General features: G+C 37.4%; 1 protein-coding gene across 1 annotated transcript in view; it reads left to right on the top strand.

The window, feature by feature from the left end:
* LOC307148928 (CUB and sushi domain-containing protein 1) overlaps positions 1 to 15761 on the top strand; it is an 838966-nt gene that overhangs the window by 821174 nt on the left and 2031 nt on the right. The window contains exons 61-70 of the mRNA XM_079854872.1: positions 252 to 425; positions 1293 to 1366; positions 1473 to 1584; positions 11119 to 11298; positions 11931 to 11993; positions 13590 to 13751; positions 14457 to 14569; positions 14655 to 14742; positions 14931 to 15063; positions 15396 to 15452. Coding sequence (XP_079710998.1) covers positions 252 to 425; positions 1293 to 1366; positions 1473 to 1584; positions 11119 to 11298; positions 11931 to 11993; positions 13590 to 13751; positions 14457 to 14569; positions 14655 to 14742; positions 14931 to 15063; positions 15396 to 15452 — 1156 coding nt within the window. The remainder of the gene's footprint in view (positions 1 to 251; positions 426 to 1292; positions 1367 to 1472; positions 1585 to 11118; positions 11299 to 11930; positions 11994 to 13589; positions 13752 to 14456; positions 14570 to 14654; positions 14743 to 14930; positions 15064 to 15395; positions 15453 to 15761) is intronic.

Raw genomic sequence — 15761 nt, 5'->3', positions numbered from 1 at the left:
TTGCCATCTGTTCATCTGCCAGCTTCTAAATGCCTTAAAAACAAACCTCAAAAATAAGTGAAGCGTGCAGGAATACAAACAAACAGCACTATTACAACAGTTTGACAACTGAAATGTGATTTGACTGCTGTCTTTGTCGAATTCAAACACACCAACACCTTTCACCTCTAAGTTACACTGAAAGTAGCTAAACTGAGATGTTGACACTGTGAGAACTAGCAGACTAACTTTTTGTCTTGTGTCCTTTATAGCTGTGTTGTGTGGAGATCCAGGCACCCCTGCCGAGGGTTACATAGAGGGCCAGCAGTTCACCTACAAATCAGAAGTGTCATTCTACTGCAGACCTCCGTTCCTACTGGTAGGCTCCTCCAGGAGAGTTTGTGAAGCGGACGGTTCTTGGAGTGGAATGCAGCCTTCTTGCATTGGTGAGCCACTATGTACCTTGGAAAAAATGGAATTCCATTTGCCACATAATACATACAGTATTTTTTATAATAAATAATTTGGGAATAAATACATTTGGTAACACTTTACAATAAAGTTCAATTTGTCAACATTAGTGAAGCAAACATGTATTAACAATAAAAAAATACTTTATATACATTTATTAATCTTGGTTCATGTTCATTTCAACATTTATTAATACATTATTAAATTCAAAAGTTGTATCTGTTGATATTTTGTAATGAACCTGAGCTAACATGAACTAACAATGAACAGTTGTATTATTAAATAACGTTAACAAAGACAGAGGGTACATTTACATGACAACTATGTACTAAAAAACGGAAAAGATTTTCCTTTGCGTTTTTCTTTTTTTGTGTGTGTGTTCAGATGACAACGCTGTCTAAACCATCCCCGTTTACACAGATCTGCGAAAACGTTCAAAAACACTATTTTATGGATGCCAGGCCAGTAGTTGGCGATGTCACGTTGTAAAGAAACACTATGTGTCTATAGACTGAACACGTAATATGCATGCGCATGACATTTGTGTTTTTGTAGTTTACACGATAACATTTTTTTTTTTTTCTAAAACTTGCACTTCAAAACCAGTTTTTAAAAGTTTGCATTTTCAGACCCCCAAAACGCTGTTGTCTGAACAGCCAAAACGCATAAAAAGTTTTACATTTTTAGTTAAAAACAGTGGCCCCTAAACTAAGATATATACTTTAACAAATGTATTGCTCATTGTTAACGCATTAACGAATGTTAAATAATGGGACCTTATTGTAAAGTTTAATCATAAATTTGAATCAATTCTTATAAAAGGTGTGAACATCTATTTGTAGATCCAACCAACAGTGCATGTAAGGATCCCGGAACTCCAGCATATGGAATTCCAGTCCAGGCTCAGGGATTTGAGGTGAGGATAAATGGCATTCGACCATTTCCTATCCTTTAGTTGAGTAAATTACAGGTTATGCTTCTTTGGTTTCAGGGTTTCAATCTCAATAACTCTCTTCTTACAGGTCGGAAGTAAAATTTTCTTCAGATGTCGGAAAAACTATCACATCCTCGGCTCGACAACGAGAACATGTTTAGAAAATTTAACATGGAGTGGGATGCAACCAGAATGTGTTGGTAAGTATCACCATATACAGACTCAATGTGTTCCAAAAATGTAGTGAGCTGTCTATGTTGGCAGCATCATTGTCGCCTTGAGCGTGGAGGCTGTTCTGAAAAATCTTCTTTTGGCCAAATTCTAAATTAGCATCACATGTATCCTTTGCAGAGAAGGCAATATCACCAGGATCAGTGTGACAAGGTCAGTGAAAAATAAAATAAAAATCAATCCAAGATGGCAAACCAAGAACTCTAAATATAATGCATTCAATATCAAAAAGTGACTGGCATTGAGACATGGAGGACAAAATATCCATTGAACTGCAGCACAGACCTGTCAATGTCAATTTTCCATGTTTCAAGCCATAGATATTTAGAGAACCTCTCTAAAGTAGAAAAAGATAGGTGAACAAATGGCAATTTATCAGCACTTGCGATTCATCCCCCTGCCGCAGTATTTCAGTCACTAAAAACATTCTAAAATGCATAACATGCCCTGATATACTAAGACAGTAGCTGGGTTTCCATCCAAATGTGAAGCAAATCTTTTAAAAAATTCTAAATAAATAAATAAATAAAAACAAAAAACAAACAAAGGCGAATTAGTAGGCTACACATTAACATAACATGCAGTCACTGCATGGAGTGCCTGTGGTTGAGTAGTGTGGCGAAAAGATCATCCTAGATGAGTAACAAACGCAAACGAAGTAGCAATTGGATACATTTTAATAACATAGACAACATAAAGGCAGAACGTAGAATTTGTAAGGTAAAACTATATTCACTATCATATCGAGCATGCACTAACAATCTTTAACAACCAGTGTTGGGCATGTTACTTAAAGTCATTAGTTATAGTTACTAGTTACTTCTCACAAATAGTAACTGAGTTACATCATTATAAAAGTAACTAATTACCAGGGAAAGTAACTATTGTGTTACTTTTTTTCTTTTTTTTTCAAATATGTGAAATAACTTGGATTGCCCCCAATATTAAATATGTTGAATGAAATGGACAATAAATAGAATAAATTATTATTATAAAACATTATACTAATCTACATTATTTTATGTTGCTGTGGGACAATGTGAGAGACACCTATTAAATTCTAATTCAATATATTATTTTAAATATTATCATTACTATAATAGAACAATAAAACACAATAGATGGTTTAGAACCATAATATTTAATATTGCACAGACCACAACTGGCCAAAAAATAAGTCTAAAAATACATTTTGCTTAAGAAATTTACCAAAAATGAATAAATAATAATAAAAAACATACATACACTCTTTGTAGTGCAAATTAAAATGATAAAACTGTCACACAGCTTCACAACTGGTAGACATGCTGTTGCCTACTTGAAGTATTTTCTTCCTCACAAAAGTAACAGTTTAACAAGAAGTGTTCTCAATATAATACTGTATACAATGTACCAGAAATAAATAATAATAAAATATAATATTTTGGGGTTTTATTTTTATAACCTACTGTACAGAGAATGTCCTTGTCAGAGGTTATTTAAGCCAAATTCTAGGCATGTTTGCCGCACGTTCACAACTGGTCAAACAATGTTTTCTGGGAACGTTCCCGCAGGATATTTTCGGGTTTTATTTTATAACCTAAAGAGAACGTTCCCTGTTATTTTTAGGTTTTATTCTTATAACCTAAACAGAACCTTCCCAGAACGTTCTATGCAGGTTATTTTTAGATTTTATTTTTATAACCATGTAAATTAATTAAAACGTTGCAGATGATACCAATAGGCTGCAGAGATCATTCTAATGCTGAAATTTGTAATTTATTTATAAACAAACGATATAATGCTCGGACACTCTCGGTCTCTCTCGCGCATTGTCGAGCGCGATCGCGGCATTCGCTTTTGTCCAGTCCGGCGCCTCATAAACACACACACACCAGAGACATTTTTTTACAGGTCCTATGGCTGAAAGAGAGCCTACTCGGATGAAAACTGCTTCCGTGAGCTCAATTATAGTAACGCCGCATTTTATTGTCAGTAACAGTAACGCCTTGTAATGGGAGAAACAGTAATTCGTTTGATTACTCATTACTGAAAAAGATAACGTCTCGGTTACTAACATAACCTCGGTTCCCTGAGATGAGGGAACGAGTATTGCGTAAGGCTAGCTTACGCTATGGGAAAACTCCTTTTTGTCGAGAATATTGAAGCCAAATTTTAAAACGCAGTGCAGCTGCACAGCAGACACAGATGAGCGACTTGCGCGGTCATTGGCTGTGCTGCGGCAACTGCACAAACCTATGGCGAGGCTGCTCAGACGTGCGAACCAATCAGGCCGCTTCGCGCCCTGGTGCGTCAGAGCCCGCCAGAATGGGCGTGGCTTATGTCTTTGTAAGCATTCATTCTTAGCCAAGGAATTCAGGTTTAATCTACTGAAGTGATCCCCTCATCAAAGCACAGTAGCACGGAGGGTTATGCAATACTCTTTCCCTCATCTCAGGGAACCGAGGTTACGTTAGTAACCGAGACGTTCCCTTTCGAGAGGTCTCTCATATTGCGTAAGGCTAGCTTGTGCTATGGGACCCCCCTTCAAAACACTGTGCGTGCTTAAACTTTGCTCCTTACAGTAGCCCAAGGCAAGATGCCTGACCGGATATGTATTGGGCCCTAAGGCTCAGGGGGTTTGTGCTTACACATCTTGTATTGAAAGAACCCTCGCTTGCTAAGCGGGAAATTCCAGGTTATAAAACCTCATAAATGTGGACGACAAGGCCCAGCCGGCTGCCTCACAGATACCTTCAATAGATATTCCACTTAATCAAGCCCAAGACGAGGCCATACCTCTCATGGAATGAGCTTTGACGCTTAAGGGGCAATGAAGGCCCTTAGACTTAAAAGCCAGCGCGATAGCATCAACTATCCAGTGCGATAATCTCTGCTTTGAGACGGCGAGCCCCTTGGTGAGGCTGTCAAAGCATACAAAAAGCTGTTCCAACTGTCTGAACGAGGCAGAGCGCCCCAAATAAACTCTGAGAGCCCTGACGGGACAGTAAATTTGCGTCTCTTTCATCTTTTGGTGAGGGAAGAGCTGCTAGTGAAATAACCTGTGCTCTGAATGGAGTCAAGAGCACTTTAGGAACATAACCATGCCTTGGCTTAAGGACAACTCTGGAGTCGTTAGGCCCAAACTCAAGGCAGGATGCACTTACTGATAGCGCATGTAAATCGCCCACTCTCTTGACTGAAGTGAGCGCCAGTAAGAGAGCGGTTTTGAGCGAGAGATGCTTCAGATCCGCAGACCGAAGCAGCTCAAATGGGGCACCCTTCATTGCTTCCAGGACCGTGGAGAGGTCCCAGATAGGCACAGAGGGGGGTTGCGGCGGGTTTAGCCTCCTTGCCCCTTTAAGGAAGCGCACAATGTGGTCGTTTCTTCCTAGTGATTGTCCGGCCACAAGAGCGTGAGATGCTGCTATGGCTGCCACATATACTTTGAGTGTAGAGGGGGTACGACCCGCGACCAAGAGCTCTTGCAAAAAGGCGAGTACACTTTGCACGAGTAGGGGTCCAGGCTCCGTGCTGCGCACCAGCTAGAAAACACAGCCGAAGATGATCCATATCAGCTGAACCGTCTGCCGGTGAAGAGACCATTCCCTGGGGGAACATTGTCTCTGGATAGCATAACCGCACCCTGGTTCAGAATGCCTGGCACATGCGCTACCCTCAGTGAGCGTTTATTTATAACGCCGTTATTCCCATCACTGTTAAAAACCGTATAAATGTGTCCTGTTTTAAGTGTGATTTGCTTGGAATGGTTTTATTTTGGATAGCTAAATATAAATAAAATGTTCAATACACGTGTACTAGTGTTTGATTTTTTTTACAATATTCTATACGCTATTTTTTACGTTATTACTGAGCTGAGCGAAATCATCCGATTCCCTAAAATGAGCCATGAATCCCATCATGAGGAAACAGCTGATTAGTCACGTGGGTTTAATGTTTGCTACGTTAGAATTTATTTTGCAAATGCGTTTCCATCTACCACTATTCGCTTTCATTCTTTTTCACACAAGTCAAAAACCACCTCAAACAAACTTAAAAACTTTGCTTGCGAATTAAGGGATTTTTTCCCCTAAATTTGACGTTTCCATCGCCAAATTTACTAAACAGGGCAAATTAGCGCGCGAGCGCAATTCCAAAAAAACGCAGGTGGGAGTGGAAAGTTCTGTGCTTGATTTACTGACGATGTGCAAATTAAAGAACACAGACGCAGGATAATTTCCATAATGACCAACGCAATTTACCAAGAGCAGTGGAAAATTAGCATCTGTTTTTTAGGGCGGTAAATTATGGAGCAAATACTAGTAAATTGACGAGTGCAAACCTTAGTAAATCACCTTGCATGATTCATTTAAATACTCTCCCATAAATGTTGCGTCTGAAAGGGAAACTCCTACAAATGCATATGCAATAAGATCAGCTGCAAAAAGAGGGTTTGCGCTGGTACAAGCTGTTAGTAAATCTGGCTCAGTATATACACCTTATTAATGATGCATATGAATGCAACACACTAAATTGTACATTAAGCTTTTTTCCTTTATAATATTTCTTTTTTTGGGGGGAAAACGGAAGACTTTGTTGCATTCATTTCATCAGATTCTGAGTTCATCTGTTTGCCTGTTCATTGTATGTTTTATTAATGTGTATACTGAATTCGGTTCTCCAGTTACTGCTGAGTCAAAAATTATTATTATGTCGAGCTAAAATTGTATAGTGTAAAAGCAAAATTAGAGTATCAAAGTGCTCATTTAGCAACATGCTAACAGCAAACTCAGTTGAGAGTCAGATCTGCTATATGAAAAGCACTATTTCCTTCTATTGTAGGCTGCTTCAGATCACTCACTTATGAGGTTTCATTTCACTTAGCATACAGCCTCAAATGGAAGCTTGCTGTGTTGGCGTCTGACAGCAAAGCAGCTCCCTAGGTTTTGGAACAAAGCCATAGTTATATTCGAAACAAGGTTTCATCAGTGTGTGATTGATGATGTACTATCGGGAAAACAAAGGTAGGTTAGGAGAGAGAGAGCAAGATCTTTACACTGGAAATTACTGCAGGAGGGCATTGTTTGAAGAAGTACAGATTACTTCAGATTTAGGGCAGCTGAGTGTGCTGATGTCAAGGAATCTGACAGCTTAGCAAAGGGAAGTTTGCTCTTGCAAATCTACTTTTTGATAGAAGTTCTCTGAGAAGTGTCATGCACTTGATCCTCACTACTGTCCCAGTGATCATCCTCTACAGATGAATTCCACGTTGTGATGCTTTTGTATTGAAATTATTGTTGGAAAAGTGTGGGCACAATGATTAAAGTTAGCTATGTTTAAACTGCTTGTACATAAATTTGAGATTTGTGGACCCCTTTGATAGCAGGCCCTACCAAATCTTTAATGCATCTTGCCTGTGTAAAGAAGTCAAACTGTCAGAAGCTGAGAAGCAGGGAGAATTGAGTTGACGAAAAGTGAGGTGTGAGGACATGGTTCATATATTATGGAAGATGGCAGCACTCAAGGCATGTCCCAGAACGTTTCTCTCAGGGGTGCAGCTTTATCTCAACAGTTCTATAGTATGCAGCTGGGACTCCACCGTAAATCTTTCCGATATTGCTTTCATTGCTTTTCATTTCATTCTCTTATTTTTGAAAGATGCTCTAATCAGGATTTTTAAAGCTAAAGCCATTACCAATCCCAGACATCAGAAGCATCTGATATCAATTGTTTATCTGAAACTCTGTAACTGATGAATGTAATGTAAGCTCTCTGCTAAGATATACATTTCAAAGCCAAACAGAAACATTGGCTTGAGTTATACAAATATTATAATTACCCGTAATATTGTAAATTATATCTTTACCAGGATACATGCAGTACGCTCAGATTAAGCGGTATGTACTATGTAGAAAATATGTATACCAACTCTGTATAACAAATATAAAAATGTAAACTACTGTGTATTATTTCCCAGCCATATATTATAATTTGGATATATACATTCAACTAACCCTACCTGCATACATACAGAACACTCACGTAAAGCAATATACAGTATACACTATAAAGCAAATCTCAGATGTGTGATATGTATCATCACAAAATGTAAACTGTATTATTGTACAGCTCCATATATTTACATTTAAATTTGCATTTAATCATTTAGCAGATGCATTTATCCAAAACGACTTACAAATGAGGAGAAGAATAGAAGCAATCAAGCCAACAATACGGCAACAATAATCAAGTGCTGTGACCAGTTGTGACTAGAAATGTTTTTTTTTGTGGGTGTTGTTTTTATAGATATAGAATAGTAAGTGTTAGTATTAATGAGTCAAATGTTGACGAAAAAGCAGCTCAGGTTGAGTTAGGCAGGTCATTCCACCAGCAGGGAACAGTCCAGGTAAAGGTCTGTGAAAGTGATTTTGTGCCTGTGCACCACAGAACGCAAGCTTCCAGAGGGCACACTGAAGTAGTCAGTTTAGGTATAGGGGTGTATAAGGCCGTGTGTCCACCAAAGCGTTTTTACTCGCGGCTGGCGTGTTTTTTCAATTGTTTTCAATGGGAGCGCCGCGTTTTTAAAACGCCATGAGCGTAACGAGGCACTGAGCGTCTTTTTCACGCTGAAGCGCTGAGCGTTCGGCGTTTTTTACAGGTCGCCGAGAGTTGAAGAATGTCCAACTTTTGGTAAAACGCAGCGCTCATCACTGTCACTTTTTACCCAACCGTCCAATCACAGTGGAGGAGGGGCGGGACTAATACCACACCGACCAACCGCGTCTGCCACATTCTGCTTGTACAACGTACGTCAACAGATGACAACAACAAGCATAATAACGGAACAAAATCATTTAAAACAACAGCCAGAGAAAATACATTACATTTTATTGACATTTTAATATAGAATCAACACAGAAACAAAGTATTTGAGAAATGAGATACTAGTAACACTTTCGCGGATATTCCGTATCATAACAAGCAAAGTGTCTCAACTGAAAAAAACGCAACGCTGGCAAAACGCTCTCAAGCGCCCACAGCTAGGCGTTTGCAGCAGAGCGCCTAGCGTTTTCAGCTGGCTAAAAAGCTTTGGTGGACACGCGGCCTAAAGGTGTATAAACTATATGTAAAGTTGGATATATATTATATCCAACATCCACATATGCAGTATACTGTATTGTATATAACAAATCTCTGCTTGATTGTTTATATTGTCACAAATCATAACTATACTATAGCTCAGTTCTTTATGGGTCAATGACATGACGTGTATATTTTTGTGTCCATTATTTCCTTGATATAGTTTGATAAATTCATGGCATATATCACTTTTGTCACGGGTTGTGATGGAGAGACTAAGCACAAATAACACAAAGATGATTTTAATTTCCAACAGGATAATTCCAACAAGGTACATCCAACACAACAACACATAGACAAGACCCAACAACCACACACAAACTGAACTGGACTTAAATAGGGGAACACGATGACGAAATCAAATGAATTACTATGACGACAAACAAGGCAAGGAGAAATGGTGCAAAAAAAATAAAATAAAACAGTCTTTTTTTATCTTAAATCCCCAAAATGTCAGGTGTTGCAACTGTCCAAACAAATGAACATACTAAGAAAACTTTTTAAAATGGTGTCTTAATAATAAAAAATAAATACAAAATAAATACTGTGGCATCATTTTAGGTTTGAAACCTTTCATATTTCATAAATATCAGTAGTTTTAAAGCTGTTGAGAGACTTGAAAAACTTTTGTCCAGCTATTTGTATATTCTCAAATGTTAGGGTGACACAACTGCAAACATGGCCCTTTTATTATTAGGCTAAATGTCAAGATGATACTATTAAATGTGATAATGTATCATCCAGATGACCCCAACTGATCCTTGAGGCAAAGAGAAAAAGTTTGTAGATCTCTCTCAAATACTGGTAAAAATTGCTAATTTCAAGTATGGGTAGGTTGGTACACTTTCAATGTCAGGTGGTAACTACAGTATATATACACACAACTATTTGGTAGTACCGCCTGACATAAAAACGGTCAAAACAATGCATTTAAACACTTTGAAATGTTATTTAACAACTTAAACTTGTTTAAACACATTGTCCATGACTCAAAAATATGCATTACATGATCCTTACATAAAGCTGAATATATAAGCACATCCAACTTTTTCATTATACTTACAGTAGACTCACGTAGGGTTCCGTGATTTCAACTGCTTGATTGTTTATATCATCACAAAATCTAAAATATATTATCCCCCAGCTCTAATCATGAAGGCATAAACATATTATTTTAGAAACATTAACATCATGATTTTCTGTAGCTGCTTTGAAACAATCTGCAATGTGAAAATCGCAATTCAAATACATTTGATTTTACTCAACCAATGGCATGATTCTAGGCCGAGAAGATTTGTTTGTCCCTTGAGGGCTTACCATTTTTTGAAAGCCTTACAAAAAAAAAAAAACTTACAAAAGGCTTGTACAGTAAACAGAAATAGTTATTTCCAATCCGTTATTTTTAATTTGAGACACACATGTAACAAGAAATACATTTGTGCCGGACAGATCATCAGGAGCTTGATGTGTAAACCTTGCCATGGAAATATCAAGACTTAAAAAAAGTATTGGTGGAGACTGTGTAAATGTCCTCTGGACCTCATATGCATTTTATTGGTGCAGTCAAAGTGATGAAGTAAACAGAATGCAGTTGAGTCATTTACATACATTTAGATTAAATATGACACTCTCATGAATGGGGTTAAGTACTCAATTATATGAAATCATTATCCAGAAGTTATAAACATGAATGAATAAGTATGCACTACTCTTGGAACATTTTTCTTATAGCATACACAATTTTAATGTTTTACTGACAACAAGGATTGCTTCAATATTATAATTCTAAATTACAGAAATAACATTATCTTAGCAACATTTACACTACTGTACAACTGCTGCTGCACAGAGGTGTGCTTTTGGTGTTGTTCGCAGGGCCTTTGTTAAATGTACTAATATTGTGGAATTGTTTGAATTGCTTGTCTTGCATCTGTACTGAACAAGCTGATCAAGATCTTCAGTATTATTAGTAAGTTACTAGAAAGTTATTGGCCGGTGAGTTTGATCAAGATAATAAATTGGACCTCAAGGACAGGTTACATTTATTGTTGGTAGCTTAATGTTATTACAGAAACATTTCAGAATGTAAAAGAATACTTAATAAACAGAAAGAAAAAAAAAACTAAAACATAGTACAGACAATCAATTCAAACAATTCCACAGCCTCTTAATATATGTGAAAATAAAATAAATTGTGTAGTTTCTATGTCCTGTATATTGAGTTTTTACTGTATTAAATAATTAAAATACATATATTCATAGATGCCATTGAAGTCTGAAGTCTGAACATCAGGCATATTTCTTCTCCATCACCAGAGTACATGGTTTTCCATGATAGCCCAGGGAAGATCATCATCTAATTTCCTTTCTCTTTAACTTTTCAGCACATGCCTGTAGGCAGCCTGAGACGCCATCTCATGTAGACGTGAAGGCTATAGACTTGCCTACTCTAGGTTACACACTCATGTATACTTGCCAAGGTGGCTTCTACTTATCTGGAGGATCGGAGCACAGGACCTGCAAAGCAGATGGGAGGTGGTCAGGCAAACCTCCAGTCTGCAAAGGTACTGAAACAACTAGGCTAATAACCCTGAAAGGGCTGATTCATGAACTGTGTCCATCCTGCCCTTGAGCAGGACACTTTACTCGCAGTAGCGTCTGATTTTCATTTATACAGACAGGAATGTGAAGCCAGAAGCAGTTGTTTACCCATATCTTTAAAGGGCTACTTCACCCACATATTAAAATTCTGACATTGTTTACTCACCCTCAAAAATAACAGCATAGAGAATATTTGCCTGATTTGATGAACATGATTTCACAGAGTGCAACATGTCTTACTTCTGATGGTGGTCTTACTAAAATCGTGATGACTTTGTATTTTTGGGTGAACTATTCCTTTAATACTTACACTGCCTATTGATTTATAGTGATGGCTGTTCTTAGTTTTTAATCTTGAAACCATTTAAGACTAAATCTATTACTTGTTTAAACTGTAAAATATGTACATTGTTACACAGAATAGGAGTATCAGTGTTTATGAATGTATAGAAGTTATTTATGTGTGACAAACTAATGTAGCAGTGACTCATTTTCAGAGTAACTACAGCAAAAAACTGTCTGATTAACAGTCATTACCATTGTGCAGGTTGTATCCACAAATGTCAACTGATCAATTATCTGCTCTATTTCCTAGTTGGACCAAAAATCAACAGCAAATCAAATGAGGATCCAGACCTGCAGAAAAACAAAATTCGTGGTATGAAAACATCCCCTTCCCCTTAATTTATCATTTTTCCTCTTCTTGTTCTTCTTCTTTTTTTTTTTTCTTTTTTTTTGGTCATCAAAAACAAACTTGGCCTGCATGAGGTTGAACCATGGTCATTGGAAATAATGGGCATGTCATTTTTTTTCTGAAAATTATATTTTTTTAAATGTCAGAGTTACATAGATAAATGGGAAGGTTGAATATTTCTGTTTTCAAATATGACTGCCTATCCCATTTTAACTGGCAGAGACCAACTATTTGTAAGCCATATGCAGGTGTTGTAGAAGTGTTTAGGGAAACCTGTTTGAAAATTGTTTTTGTAATTCCATTTAGTGCTGCTATAGTTGGGCAGAAATTGCACACTTCAATGGTTAGCAGTGTTCAAAAGTTTTTGGACACTTAAATTTACTCTTAAAATAATTGTTTCCTTAGATATCAAAATACCAACCTGCAAACAAAGTATGCTTTTCTCAGAACTGACTTTTTTTCTGGGCCATTTTTACAATTATGGTTACAATAACTGGTTATTTTAGTAGACTAAGTCAACTAAATGAATTCAATTCCCAGTATGAAGTTCATTACATTAACTAAATGTCTTGGTTACTAATGTAACCTCGTTCCCTGGGAGGGAATGGAGATGTTACATCAGAACGACTGACAAATTGGGATCTCGCCTGAGAGACAAACAAAACAAGCCAAAGGACATTGGCGAGTGAGATCTGCATTGCGAGCCATGCCCCACAAAGCGGGTATGAATGGAAGCACGCTGCACTCGTTCATTTAAGTTTTGCACTGAGGAGCCGAGACGGTGTGTCCCGGCCATTCAGCGTACAGCAATTGTGGCGACAGGACGTAACGTCTCTGTTCCCTCCTTCATTCCCTACATTAGTAACCTAGACATCCCCTATCAGTCAGTCACGTTCAATGTTCCGTCAGAATAATTGACATCTGACCCCTAATGGAACTCCATCCAGCAGATCATCGCTCTTCTTGTAGCGACCACCGCTGACGTGCTGTCACACAAAAACTCTCTGAAGAGCTTCTTCCTGGTTCGTTGTACACAATCGAACGATTATTGCAGAGTAGAATTGGAGAAACGCTTGGTTCCAAAGCGAAAGCTTAAATGAGCGAGTGCTTTGCGGGGCCTGGTTTGTGATTCAAATTTCACTCGCCAATGTCCATTGGCTTGTTTTGTTTACACTCGAAGGTGATTGGGCTCTCAGACGAGATCCCAATTTGTCGGTCGTAACGTTGAATGTGGCTGACTGAGAGGGAACCATGTTTTGACAACCAAAAATAGTGTCTTAATGCTTGTGTATTAATTTTGAACAACATACAACTACTGTTTTATAAGTTGAAACCTAAAAAAAAATTAAAGTGTGCTTGTGTTTCTTTAAATAGATACCACTTGCTTTGATATTTTGTTAACTAATGCAGTTGCTTTCATACAATTTCATGTTTGCCTTAAATGTCCAACTACTTTTTAGGGCCCCTGTACCTGTAGCTATAGTATATATGTATGTAATGTATTTTGTGAAATTACACAGACATACAGGTAGAAATGATTTCTTTATGTGTTTTGTTTAGTTCCAGCAGATGTGTTCTCTTTGAACTCTGGTTGGGCTGGATTCTATGAGTACTTGGGAAAGAGACAGTCTGCCACAGTAACAGTCAATGCATTCAATGCCACCACCAGCCGGGTCAACGTCACTCTTCTGGAGCAAAGTGGGGTGCACATTAAACTCTCTGGTAAGTTGAAATTTTCTGCCAGGTTTTGGCATCATATTCAAAGAAGACACTAGAGCTAGGTGGTATGGTGCAATATACCATACAACAGAAGAAATGTGTCAGTCGATAAAGATTTTGCAATATTAAAGCAGTAAGTACACCTACACGGCTGTCAGTGGACAGGACTGCTTTAGGTTTTTTAAATTTCCATTTTGCTCCACATGCTCATGTGTATAGTGAAATGAAGAACTTGTTATAGTGTTGATAGCCCCAACATGAAAGAGTTGTTTGTGGGTCAATATAGGTGTGAACTGATGTGCGGTCAGTTACTACAGCAACAATATGACATCAGTAAGATTCTGCTCTTGCATATTAAAGGTGTTGAAAGAGAAGGATTTTCTTACTATATTGGGAGGTTGGGAGATGGAGAGTGAATAATTGAATTAGCATTGCATCTTATTTCTTCAGTGCTGAGATTACACCCAATTTCTCAGATGTATTGAGCAGATTTGATAGCTATGGATGCTTTCCGCATTTAACAAAAATGTTTTCCTTTGCCCTACTTAGTCCTAGACTAAAAATAAAGAGAAAAACATTACAAATGCAGGTTTATAAAAGAAATTCCAGATGATGGATATCATTGGTATTCCAGTTAATTATATTATGTAATATATACATATACCTTATGTAATCTTTTTTTCTTTTTTTTCTTATGTTGTTTTGCAGGAACTTACAAGACAGAAGAAAATCATCTATTATTAAAAGTTTACCAGATAAGAGGCCCAACAGAACAATATTTTAGCAAATTCAAAAACGATAACTGGGCAATGGATGGATATGTGAGTAGCATAAAAGTGGTAATAAGTTGACAATGTAGTGGTATTTTATTACTGTGTATGTGATTTGCCAATTTGTTTTGCATAGGTTACAGCTGAATCGGAGAAAAAAATGTTTGTTTACCAAGGGCACATTCACAGCAAGGATTTTGGGAAATTTCAATTAACAAGACAAGGTAGATTTATTTAATTTGATAAATTCTCCCTTTTCAAATGCCTAATAATATTTATATAATATTTTATTAATGTACTGTGTTAGTATAAAATCTATAACTAAATTTTATTTTATTAATGTACTATATGTATATAGATTTAATACTTAGAGTTAAAATACTTAGAATTGTTTGCTTGGATTTTCCCTCAGGTCTTATTACCACAGATATGGATCCGTCTAATCCTTACTACGGCACAAACAGCAGCTCTGTGGCAGCTGCCATTCTAGTACCCTTCTTTGCGCTTATTTTATCAGGGTTTGCCTTTTACCTCTACAAACACAGGTAAGAGCTACTGACTTGACTGTCTTTTCCATGTGTTGATGTTATTTGTCCATAATGGATGTGAATTGGCATTTTGTCACTGTAGTGATGGGAAACTCCTTTGCCAAACCAGTAATTGTGACTGATACAGACAGTTAGCAATTCAAATCTCTGCAAATAAAAAATGTAATTGAGATCAAATATAGTCAATGTTGAAAAAAGAAAAAAAAAAAAAAAAGAAAAAAAAGAAGAAGCATGGGAGTTTTCCTACGCAAACAAAACAATGTGTCAAAGTTGCCATGAAAGCATGACAGTTCCCCGATATTAAAATAATAAAAAAAAAAAATTGGCAGGACTCTATCACAAGGCACAGATGACAATGAGAGACCCAAAGACCTGGCCGCTTCCAGGTAAGTCACCGGAAGCTAATGCCACAGGCGACGAGCCCTTTACAGTCACACCTTCATTGTCTGCATTTTATTTGCTCATCTCGTCGGAGGCAGTGCAGAGTGCAGGAATTATGGGACATTAAGTGACTTGCATATTTTGTTTAGTTCCATATTAGATATTCATTTCTGTCAACCCTAATTTTACCAACTAAAAGTCACCCTGTTTATTTCTGTTTGTGTACATTTGCCAAAGGAATATCATGAGAATTGTGTCTGATACGGTGATGCGCCAGACGCTCCTAATCAGTGAAAATATGAATTGGGTACGGG

This window comes from Squalius cephalus, assembly GCF_949319135.1.
Source record: "Squalius cephalus genome assembly, chromosome: 21".
NCBI classification, from domain to species: domain Eukaryota; kingdom Metazoa; phylum Chordata; class Actinopteri; order Cypriniformes; family Leuciscidae; genus Squalius; species Squalius cephalus.
This window is presented reverse-complemented; position numbering and strand designations above follow the sequence as displayed.